Source organism: Lygodium microphyllum, chromosome 5 (genome assembly GCF_053477565.2).
Source record: "Lygodium microphyllum isolate KBCC chromosome 5, Lygodium_microphyllum_v1.1.10, whole genome shotgun sequence".
Taxonomy (NCBI): domain Eukaryota; kingdom Viridiplantae; phylum Streptophyta; class Polypodiopsida; order Schizaeales; family Lygodiaceae; genus Lygodium; species Lygodium microphyllum.
The window spans coordinates 80,866,550-80,879,095 of record NC_141139.1 but is presented as its reverse complement, the minus strand read 5'-3'; the positions used below and the strand labels follow the sequence as shown (position 1 = coordinate 80,879,095).

Here is a 12,546-nt window from a genome sequence, read left to right as displayed (position 1 = left end):
CAATGCCACCCAAATCAGCACTCAACCAGTAAATTACAGCACTATACTACTATACCATATCCACCTCGAAATGTGTGCCCACAAAAGTACAAAATACAGCAACTTAATGCTAATTCTTACCAAAATTTACTGAATTTTTCCAAAATTCTCTGCCCAATCTGACTGTAACAACAATTAAATGTTGTTGTACTGCTTGTTGCTTGCCTTGGAGTGCGTGTCGGGCATAAGCCCCAAATTTCTTTCTAAAATTTCAAACAAATTGAAGAAATTTGTACCTTACAACTGGAACTTCCACAGAGATGTCGCCTCGGGATGCATGTCAACAGTGAATAGCAACTGAAATCTACCCCTGATGTGTGTTGGATCCAAAAAACTGAAAAACACCAAATTTTCTTGAGCCAATGTGGAAGAAATTATGCAATGTCTATGAGTTTGGTAACAATTTGTGCAAAGGACCTTCAATCAAGCAAAAGCCCCAATTTTTTTGTGGAAATGTCCAAGAAATTGAGAAATTTCTTCGAATCGGTTGTCAATTCGAACTCCGGGAGCAAAAATTAGCAAGAGCCCCAAATTGTTGGGCAGCACGAGCTGAGATTCGAGAAGAGATGGCTGAAATAGATTGAAAATTCCAAAAATTTTGAGAAAACCCCAAATTTGAAAAATAGGGTTTTTGCACTTTTTAGGGTTTTCAGAAATTGACGGGCAAGACTGAGAAAATGGCGGGTAGAGCTGAGAAAATGGCGCGTAGAGCTGAGAAAATGGCGAGCAGAGCTGAAAGCAGCAGTAGCTCTTCCAAAACAAGAGCTCCTTGAGCTGCATGCAAGGCTGCGTGTGGGACTGTACGTTGGACTACGTGCAGACTGAAAACATCAAATCTGGAGCAGATGACTAAGCATAGCAACTAAGAAATGCGTTTCTTTGAATTTGAAACTTATGAAACATTTCTTAAAGTACGAAACATTTCTGAGAATAAAAAATGTGGGTTTTTTTTTTTTTAAGTTGAAACCCAAAACATGGTTTTTTTGACATAAACTATTGGGCAATGTTAAAAATGATGATGATGATGTGTAATGACTCGTTAGGGCTCAAGATTTTGAACAAGAGACTGATTAGATAGGCTATTTACATGTTAATTTCAATTTTCTTTGTATGATATGTATAAATCATAATGTGGGGTTCTAAACCATAGTATAGCTTGTCCAAAGACTAACGTTGATAGAAGTGACAAGTTAATAATGGATCATGGATATGTAATGTATTATTCTCCATTGACTCTATTATTACTCAAGCTCAATTGGCCATTCTTTGTTTGAGAGAGAGTTCCATAGAGGTTTAGAACCTCTTTCCCTAGTCAAAACTATTGTAAATCCCTATATAAAAAAACCCACGTTTCTTATTTTACCCCCTCCTAAAAGAAACTTACGAAACACGTTTCTGACGTTTCGTTTCTAAACGTTTCTGATGTTTCTGGCTGCTATGTGACTAAGCTAGACAAATCTGGAGCAAATGGACACATTTGGAGCTGATGGCTTAACTGGACAAATCTAGAGCAAATGGACAGATCTAGAGTAAACAAGAGACGGCTCAGCTACAACTCCTCCTCCACTTCAGCAACACCTCACAAACGCTGAAAACTCTTCCTCGAGCTGAGAACCAAGCTGGCAGCAATAGGACCTTGGGCAGGATGGCACTCGCTAATGGTGGCCGAACGGAATCTGCGCGTACGAGTTGCTCTGATACCAAATGTTGAAAAATGGCAGCCAGCTATGGAGAGAAAGAGGAGAGACAATGACAACAAGAGAGTGAGCTGAAGCAAAAAGAGGAGAGTACTTGCCAGAATGAAAGATAGAGTGAAAGTACAACTTATGTTTAGGTCAAGGGTTGACCTAACCAATCTTCCACCAACTAACTAGAGTTAGGTTTATTTTACTCTAGAGCCTAGTACTTACATTGACAATTTACCTACTTTAAGTTTCTAAGACACTAGGTGTGCACACCTTAGTACTTACATTGACACTTTAATAAGTGTCGACACCACACAAATTACATTGGGCACTGCCCATAGAATCGGCAAATTCTAACACAATTAAATGTCCTAGGCCAAAACTAACACCAAGCACCCACTAGCACCTGACCAATATAACTTATTACAAATTTTGCCTTTGACATCCACTACAAATTGGGAGTTCTTGGCCTATCATTGTGACTTAATGACTTGCACATCACATGTGTTAGCATGCATGTGTGTCTTCTACCATCATCTCCTATGTGTAAGCCTCAATCTAAGTTAGACGAGGACATTAGGAGCTCTAGCATTGTCTTTATTTGTCATTTTATGTGCTTTAGGCACTTTAGATGAAGGGTACATTAGTGTTTTTCCTTTTGTACACTCTAGGCTATCCTAGCCACTTAATTACCAATTGTGACCGCAATTTGCCTATTTATAGGTGGCCTACACTCTCATTCATTAATGCATCATTGTGACCAACCTATTCTCTTTCATCCCCCTGCTACCATCTATGAACTAGCGCCCGCATTGACACTCAATGCTATATGTTGGGGCTGACCATTGCAGCCTTGTTTCTTTCAGCCATTGCAATCAATTTGTTCCTTCTCTCCTACATTCATTTAGTCTCCTCTCCGTGTTTGCTTTCCCTTTCCTTTCCGCTATGCACTCTCAAAACATATGCATCTAGCATGTGCACATCTGATTACTAAAGTCTGAGGTAAGTGCTAAGGAAAGCCTTAAAAGTATACCTCCCTGTGACATGATCCTACAAAAGCAATGTTGATGGCCCAACTTAAAAACATGTGCAAACAGCCTAGCATCTTCACAGATTGTTGCTCATGAAAAAATTCTGAGATTGCGACTTGATGGCTAAATTTTTTGCCCTTGCATTGCCGCCCTCCAAGTGTAAATGAGCCAAAAAGATAAAACAAGTATTTGGAAAGCGATAAGATGCACCAAAGTGAAGAAGCAAGGGTGACTAGAGATCAGTACAAATTATTTGTGATACAAAACTAAGTCTATAGCATCCCTCCTAAAGTAGATAGAAGACTACAAATGGAGAGCTAAGGAAAATCAATAGATTTTCTTTCTTGCTAAAAAGCACAAAATCATATACCATGCTAGGTGACTAAATGAAACAACTCTAGCTTTCACTCTTCGAAAAACCTACAAGCCATATAAAACAAGGACACTAGTTGAAGTCCTCCAAGAATACAAAATGATGGAGGATAACCTATTTTTCCATGCACATAGAAAATGGAACTTTGCACAAGAGGGCAATCCACTATGAATGCTAGATCTGTAAAACACAAACAAGACAACCATAAAGGATCTCAAAGAAACTAACCTATAGAACCTAAGTTGAGAAAATAGACTCATTTAATGAATGTCCAAACAAACTCCAGCTAGCTAGACCTAGAAGCCAAAAGTGATGGAAACATTAATGATCCTAGCTCCTACTAAGAATTCTATGTATTGAAGCAACATACTCAATGGCCTTAGGCTTACCAAACTCTCATGAACTAGCATGTCCTTCTATTACTTGGCAATGTAGCCTTAAACCCTAAGGTCAATGGGGACTAAGATATCCTTGTAGCACTTGACAAGTGACTCATATTTTTACAATGTTCCTCTATTGCATATTGTGCGCTATGTGTTGCCAAGCATCACAATCCAAGTAACATTTCTTTTATCCTTAAACAAATCAAGCAAGACTCAAGTCCTTTTGTGCCCATTACTCTCACATGTTTGTACATGCATATGTTTCTCATCTCTCTCCATCGTACTGTTTTTTCTAGATGCATATCAACACACACATACTTTGAAACACATACTTATTTCAATAGCTATTACCATTTCTCTCTTGTGTGTTTGCTTCTCCCACCCTCAATCTGCCCCTTATTTTGATTACAACTCATCCACTACTATTGTGTACACAAATACCTTCTTCACCTATTTCTCCTCTCCACTTTGCAACTAATGACTACCAATTCGTTAGCCTCCAAGTGCATCCAAGTTCTACCGTAATCACCCACGACTCTACCCAAGTTTTCAAACCTAAGGGTGGATCTTGTTAGATGGACACTTCCTAAGAAGATCTAAGGTACACATTAAATAATTGTAGCTATATACAGAATCACCTTCTTTGCCTATTTCTCCTCTCCACTTTGCAACTAATGACTACCTTCTTTAGCCTCCAAGTGCATCAAAATTCTAGCCTGATTGCCCACAACTCTACTCAAGTTTTCAAACCTAAGGGTGGACCTTGTTAGCTGGGTGCTTGCTAGTAAAATACACATTAAATAATTTATAGTTATAATTGCAATGCCTGAGTCACCTTAGTCGAGTAAGCCTCGATGAGTCTTTGACCACTAATGCACAAGGGTTAGCTATCCCATCAAGTTGAATCAAGTGTTTCTACACAATTCCAATTTTACCAAGTAGAACGTTTTGGATATTAACTTCTTGGGTTCAGCCCATGTGGTTTTCCAAATTTGTTCAATATTTAGAAGCTTCTACATGTATTCTTCATCCTTTGCAAGGCCCTAAACTTCAAAGAGGTAAGAGTTACTTTCTCTGCACATGCCATTACTCACTCCTAAACTTGTTATCGGTGTTCTAACACAGCAACAGTTCCATATGCTGTTAGATGTCTGTCATAGATGCAGATACCAATGACAGCAGCTGCCACGCACAAACTCTGGTGATGTTTGCTAGGACTGGCACCTCTTGGCCTTAACACTAAATAACTTCCTCCAACTGACACTGAATCCAGATAAGATGGTGGAGGAATCCTGGCTAATTGCATGAAGTCTCACAACACCGATGACAACTGCTGGTTCTCCTATGCTACTGAAAACCCCTGCTACTACTGCTGGTTTCCCATCGAGCTGATGCATGGAATACACTTATGGTCCTGCTGGCCTGCATACTCTTATGATGACTCCTTTCTGAGCATGGCACGGCCATTGCTTGTGTCTCTGTGCTCCAAAGCACCTCCCAGATCTGTGTTTTTGCTGCATGCAGTGCTGGTCTGCTTTCCCCTGCACAGACTAAACTGGCTCCAAACTTGAGTTACGACTGAAAAGATGCCTTCTAGCTATATATTTTCATGTCACTACCAGAGTTGCATGGTCAAACCAAGAAGAGACACACTGCCGCACTGTAGCCCTGTGAGCATGCTTACACAAAATTTGAATGTCAATATAGCAATGAGTGAAGTAAATTGGTCGAGTGATAAACCACCTTGCTGCACACTTGAAGCCCATAGACAGCAAACTTTGGGCCTATAGATTTCCACGGGCCACCATGGTTTTATGTTTGAAAACCCCCCATTGTGTATTGCCCTGGCCTAACAATTGCGTAGCCAAAGGCAAGTTTTTCTGGAATTTTTAGAGGCTTGCACAACCATGGTTTGCAACTTTCAACCACTGCCCTTGAGCAACCACATGCAATTATGTCCATTGTTGGTCCCCAGAAGAAAAACATCAAAATTCTTAAAATGCTTACAGGTTTCTGGTGCAATAATTCTGATGGAGTGAGACACTACTTAGTACCCCTACCCTATAAAATGCTTGCCCAGCCATGAGTCTTGTGTAACCTATCTCATATGCATTGTAATTTCTTCTTCCACAGCCATTGAAAAAGAGTCTTTTCGTTTCTTTTTTTTCGGTGAAACAACCCCTGTTTCTTTAGTCCGTGAATGTGCAACAAAACACAAACACATACACAGACACAAAGACAAAGACAGAGGAGAGACGAAGAGAGAGGAAATGTGTGTGTACATTAGCAACGCTTTCCAGTGAAGCGATGAACTGGCGGTTTTGCCTGACCCAGTTCTTGTAAGCCTCCATGGATGCAATAGCAACCGATTGAAGATGATGATGATGAAGATGATGGTGAAGGAAGATCGGGGAGCCCTGTTTTGATTGATCTTTAGTTCAGCTCCAAAGAAGAAACGCCAACATGGAGCTGATTGTTGTTTGGCGTGCCCACACCTTCTCTACTAGCTGGAATGGCCGCCGCGCTACGCGCTCTCTCTCTCTCTCTCTCTCTCTCTTTCTCTCTCTGTGTGTCTTTGAGTGTGTATTTCTCTGCTAAGTTGTATGTATGTGTACGTATGTACACGTGTGCTGGCACCGCGCAAAAGCGACGAGAGAATCGGATGCGTCTTCTGCTTGGCAAGGAAGAGAAGGGAGGAAGAAAGCTAGAAAAGGGCAGAATTTATCGGCTTTTAGTTTTGGCGTTTGCATACGCACGCATGGCATCTCTCTCTCTCTCTCTCTCTCATATCTGCGTTTCATTGTTAATTATTAGTTTTATCGTTACTAATTGTTTTTTGAAATTCGGTTAAGGATTTGGGTGTTCATGAATTTAGGGTAAGTGCCCAGTCTCACCCAACACCCGTGGGTTGAGGGACACCCCAAAACCCCATGGTTGCACTCACTACAAAGAGAGAGAGAGTGGAGTTTCCTTACCCCAAAACCCCATGGTTGCACTCACTACAAAGAGAGAGAGAGTGGGGTTTCCTTACCCCTCTACTTCTGCTATTAACACTTGAAAAACAACAGTGTTAAGGTTGTGCGGATACGGTTCTCATTTCATTAGGCAATGGGGCATCTGCAGAAAGCAACAAAGCCAATCAAAATAGTGCTTCTAACAACTAGCGTGCGACTGCTTTTGTTATTTCTCCTAATGCTATATTTTATGAAGTGGATATGACAACTATGCAACAATAATACCCAACGAGCCCCATTCACCCCGTTGCCCCTAGGTGCAACGGGGCTCTAAGGGGACCAATAGCATGATGACCCCCAACAATGTTACACAACACCCCCTATTAAAAGGATACTTTGCGAAAGGTTTCTAAGTTGATTGGATAACAAGATTGGAATGGGAGTGTGTGACTAGTTGCAATCTAATTATATCTATTATCACAATATTCACAAAGAATCAAGGTTTAGTGTAAACAATTGTTAGATTGGAGGGAAGACATTGAAATTTAAAGAAAATGGTGATTTATTTTAATAATCTAAGGGCACCTTGTTATAGCAAGACCAAAGAGACTTTGAGAATTTTTGTATTGGTTTCAAAAAGTGTTTTACATGAACACTAGGGGGGAGTCTGTGAGAGAGAGAGAGAGAGCAATGCAATCCCAAAATGTCTTAAAAAGAGAGCAAGAGTTTGAAAAAGAAAAGAAGAATAATAAAATTAGGAGACCCAAACTAGGACTACAACTATGGAATTCATATACTCATTAATCCCTACACTCTCTAGAATAAATTTCCAATTATATTTTTTTCAAATTATATTGTTGTGTTTTGCTTTTCTTGGTTCTTCAATGCAATCATGATCTTGCAACTTTGATTGACTTGCGAAGCTTTTGGCTATCAAAGGCATGTTCATACTCTTTACCAACTTTCATTTGTAAAAGAAGTTAACTTGCTTTATAAAAAAAAGTTGTGGTTGCTTGACGAGGTTGGGATACAAGCAACAAATTCAAAAATAATGTGTGGAGAATAGGGATCCAAATCCATTTGAGAACAAGGATTAGGGCCATACCTAGTGCTCATAAAGAAGGCATGATAATGTGAAAGAGCCATTGATAGAAGGTTTTGTGCTAGTGTTTATTTGTCTTGGAAGGCTCTTTTAAGCATTTTATTGGGTTTAATATGATTTTTGTGAGTGTGGCCATGCATGCTTCCCTTGGAGTTCCCTTGTACAGTAGTCAACTAAATGTTATCACAACAAATGTGTGTGACTATCTTGGGGAGTGAGGCACTCTCCATGTGGACATATAAAAAACTATTTCCATGAGCATGGTAGGCTCTTCGTGGTGAGAATTATTTGACTCTGATGTGGACTAGCCTAGTAAAGGACCTAGCATAGATATGGTAGAATGGTTGTTTGGCATGCAATTTAGCAATAAAGGAAAAAGGTGTGTTTGTGTGTGCTTCAATAGAAAAAACACAACTTGCTTCAAAAAGGGAAGCTATTAATGGTACATTAAGATGAAGACATATAGATCAATGGAGTAAATGTAAAAGACAATGTGTGATGTTAGATAAGTATGGTGAAATGATGAAGACATACAAATCAATATAGTAAACACAGACGACAAAGTGTGATGATAGATGAGTATGGTGATGATACAATACAAATTTGTGGTATAGAAAACTATTAAAATCTATTGACATGAATGTGGATTCAATTCAAACGGATGTAAGAAGGATCATGAAATAATTTGGAGATATCATAATTGGCATAATAAATTACTTTGCATCATGTTCATAGTGAGGATCCACTCCTAAGGGCAACATCAATAACCTCATAGCTTTGGTTATGTATCATACCCTCTTATCACAGACATGCAAGACATCTTGCCCAAACTTAAAGAGGATGACATATGTTGGAACAAACCTAGAGAGGACCAAATATTCGAGTCCCTATCACTTGCATTATTTAAGTTGTTTATATTTTTAGATCTGTAAGGACTACACTTCTTTATGAAGGTGGAGATGTATCTCTAAAAATCACTCCAAGTGAAATAACTCCATGATTGCAAAGTCAATATTACAACAAAATAAGTTGTGGGCTTATTTTCTAATAGTTCAAAAAAGTGTTGCTATCCTCTATTGAAGATGAAGAGAAGACTTTGCCAATATGTCTAATAACTATGAGGAATGCTAGCATGAGTCAAAACAAAACATAATAGTTACCAAAACCATTATTCTCATGCTTTGCTAAGATTTCACACCAAAAGGAAATGCCTAAAAGGTATGCACATATAAGAATGGGACTTCTCACAAGTGTATTCTTAACTCAATGGCATGGCAATTGTACTAAAACCAAGAGAATCCATCCATAACTTTGGGAATGATGGAAGAGGAATACACCTAGCAAAGAAAATGAAAGAAAGACTCAAAAATGAAGAAGGTTGAATGAATAGAGGGAAATGTCATGGTTATATGTAACAATAAGGAAGAAAGTTGGCATATTGTAAAAGAGAACAAAAGAGAGGTTAAAAAAGGTAGAGAGAAGCTTGGCTTCCAAATGAGCTTTGGACTTTTGGTTTCTTCTTGCTTGGAGTGCTCCACAAGTTTTCTTATATTTTTAATGATAAAATGTCCACTTTTTGATGTGAATCTAAGTACTTTGTTGCATTGACACTTTTCTCACCCATTTCTAAGAAACGTATATGATATAAGCCAAGACTTTGCATGTGGAAAAAATAGAATTGATAATGTCAAGGCAAGTGCCCTATCAACCAAAAAAGAAAACTAACTTGATCCCCACCTAGAAAATTTTGGGCCTTGTAAGTGCATTTATGGGGCCTAAAAGGTCAAATTTTACACTAAGAAAAAGTGATCTATTTGTTAATGATCTAGAGTTTGAGTTCACAAATGTTTGGGGAGAAAGAGGAGGGGAGGGAGAGATGTGGAGAAGGGTAAACATGGGGGGGGGGAGAGAGAGAGAGAGAGAGAGAGAGAGAGAGAGAGAGAGAGAGAGAGAGAGAGAGAGAGAGAGAGAGAGAGAGAGAGAGAGAGAGAGAGAGAGAGAGAGAGAGAGGGATATGAGAGAGAGAGGGGGGGTGAAGAGCGATGAAGTGAGAGAAGGGGGACAAAGAGACATGGAGAGAGAAGGAAAACAAATGGAGAGGGCATATCCTCATCTACACACATTCACCCCCTCTAACCTTGCTTACTCCCTTCTACTACTACTCACTTTGCCCACTTCCACCTTCATTGCTATTCTCATATGTCCCCCTCTATCCCTCACCCAAACCCTTTGCTCCCTCACTCGGCCACCTATCTACCATCACCTATTCCCTTACCCTTGCCTATCTTTTTGGACTGTCATCTACCTTTGATTATCCTCACCTACTCCCTTTTATCCTCATATATCCCCCACCCACCCCTCTACTCTCACACTCAACTATTCATCTACCACCAACTACCCCCACTTACCTTGACCTTTCATTATCCTCACCTACCATGTTTACTCTTCTCTACCAAACTTCATCCCCTTTTAACCACAATTACCTACGCATACCCACACTCACCCCCACATTGTAGCTCACTATCCTCATCAATTTCTCTATACCATTGCCGAGAGGGGGTGACCTAGTGCCCAACCCTCTACCCCTCACCTATCCCTTGTTACCCTTGTCTATCCCTCTGTATATTATTGCCAACCTTTGCTTACCTACACATGCCTCTAACCCTCTCTTCCCTTGCTTACCCCACCTATCCCACCTACATCTCACTACTCTCATCTATTCCCCTCTACCCTCGACCTAGTCCCTCTGACACCCTCATATCCCTCTCCTACCATCTTATTGCATTCCCCTATTCCCTACCATTTGCTATCCATGCATACCCTCATCTACTCATCTCTACCCTTGCTTACCCCCATCATGTAGCCTTTTCTACTCCCCTCCAACCCCCTTTTACCCAATGTATTACTCTTTATCCCCTCCCAACCTTGCCACCTACCTACATACCGTTACCCTCATCTATCCCCCTCTACCTCCTAAACCCTCTATCCCCCTTTATCCCTTGCCTACTCAGTCGTTATGCCTATCTCCTCATATTGTTGCCTACCTTTCATTACATATGTCTGCCCTCCTCTATCCATCTTTACCCTCCCCTATCCATGTCCATCCTCTTGTACCTTTATTTGCTCCTTCCAATCCCACTTACTTTATCCTATCCCTCTCCATCCCCACCCACCTTGGACACTACCCTGCAACCCTACTTTGCATTTTCCACCCTCCATTCTCCCGCCATTGCCTAGCCACCACTATAGCCATCACCACCACCCTTTTCCCTCTACATCTCTCTAGTTGGGTGATTTGATCACTATGTCCCAAACATGCTCTCCAAAACTACTTGCCAAAAAAATCACATCCTACATGGATGTTCGTGTGATACGTGAGAGAAGGGGGAAGAAGAAGAAGAGGTATGTGGTATGACAAGTAGGGGCATAGATGAGAGGTTATCAAGGCACCCCTCCACAACCATCTAGGCTATCATGATGAGGGTAGAAGCTTTGGTGAGTACTCTTTTCACTTGGTAGCTTTCTTGTTTCTTTAGCTTAGATTCTTTGAATAGGAATGAAGGTGGATAAGAGGCAATGAAGAGGTTCAAATTCAAACAATGCACGTGAGAGATATGGCAGCCATGATTGCAAAGGACAACTTGAAGGAAGAAGTAGTCACATTGAGCTAGTTTGTCTCAACAATGTTATCGGCCTACTACACAAGACAACACATGTTGAAAAAGTCAAAGGTGAAAGAAGATACTATTGCACATAAAGAGAGTAAAAGGTGAGAGAATTTGGACATGAAGTCTAAATAGAGCATGAGCACCAACCATGAAAAAAGGAAAAGCTTTTTCCAACTCATGTTGGTAATTTATCTTTAGAGTTGTCAGATCTCACAATTGTAGTAGAAGCTCATTGTAAATCCAAGCAATGGGCTTTTTCTTGTGCAAATTGTAAAGCAATGTGGGAAAAATGCTATGAAGGCCCAGGCCAAGAGCTAGGCATTGTACTAAAATGGAATGTGCGAAAAGGCTAAAGAGAGAGGTCTAAAACTTTAATCTCTTGCATACAAAGTCAAAAAGAGATATTAAAGTTCAATTTCACATGTGCTATCTCATGGTTTATATTCTCTCTATCTCCCTTCTTCTTATACCATTGTTTGAGCTTGAGCAAGGGTAAGAAAGTGAGCTTGTGAGGCTTCTTAAGCTTGAGGGTGGAGCGTTGTCCTCTCTTTCTTGTAAGTGTTCTCTTCCATTCTCTTCTCCTGCTTGCTTGGGTTCATAGGAGTAATGGATGGAAGGAGATAAATCAAGAGGAGCAATGGAGCTTGCATTATGGATGAGGCTATAAGAGAATCTCTCCACAACCATCCAAATTGCAATGGAAAGGGTAGAAGCTTTGGTGAGCATTTTCTTTGCTTGATGCAAGCAAGTCTACATGCAATAGAAATTTAAAATCTCATAGCTAGTCACCATTTTAAACTATTGTCATACATTTTAAATAAGTCAGCTATGGAATCACTCCTATGCAAATTGTACATTTTCCAAAGTGACATGTTATATTTTATTTTTCTGGTTATTTTACATGAGTGCATGTAAATCTTGCAAGAGTAAAATGAATATCCACAAGCAAGACCACTTGTTAATAGAGTCACAACCATGTAAAATGAAGTGACTAAACATGGAAAAATGGACAAGGATTCAAGCTACCTACCCAAGAAACCCTATCTATGTAATGTATAAAATGAAGAGAAATGAATAGAAGCTATCATTTTTGTGCGTACAATTTGTGAGTTCACACTTTCTTCCCCTTGTTCTTACTTCCATCATAGCCACACACACACACACACACACACACAGAGAGAGAGAGAGAGAGAGAGAGAGAGAGAGAGAGAGAGAGAGAGAGAGAGAGAGAGAGAGAGAGAGAGAGAGAGAGAGAGAGAGAGAGAGAGAGAGAGAGAGAGAGAGAGAGAGAGAGAGTGTGTGTGTGTGTGT

General features: G+C 40.1%; 1 protein-coding gene across 2 annotated transcripts in view; it reads right to left on the bottom strand.

Annotated features, from left to right (window-relative positions):
• SSE1 (shrunken seed protein (SSE1)) overlaps positions 1–6,250 on the bottom strand; it is a 122,856-nt gene extending 116,606 nt beyond the window's left edge. The window contains exon 1 of one of the 2 annotated variants that reach the window (XM_087678061.1): positions 5,794–6,250. In XM_087678061.1, the coding sequence (XP_087534187.1) occupies positions 5,794–5,862 (69 nt within the window). In that variant the 5' untranslated portion in view covers positions 5,863–6,250. The remainder of the gene's footprint in view (positions 1–5,793) is intronic. The other variant, XM_087678060.1, reaches the window with a different exon arrangement.
• Between the last annotated feature and the right edge of the window lie 6,296 nt (positions 6,251–12,546).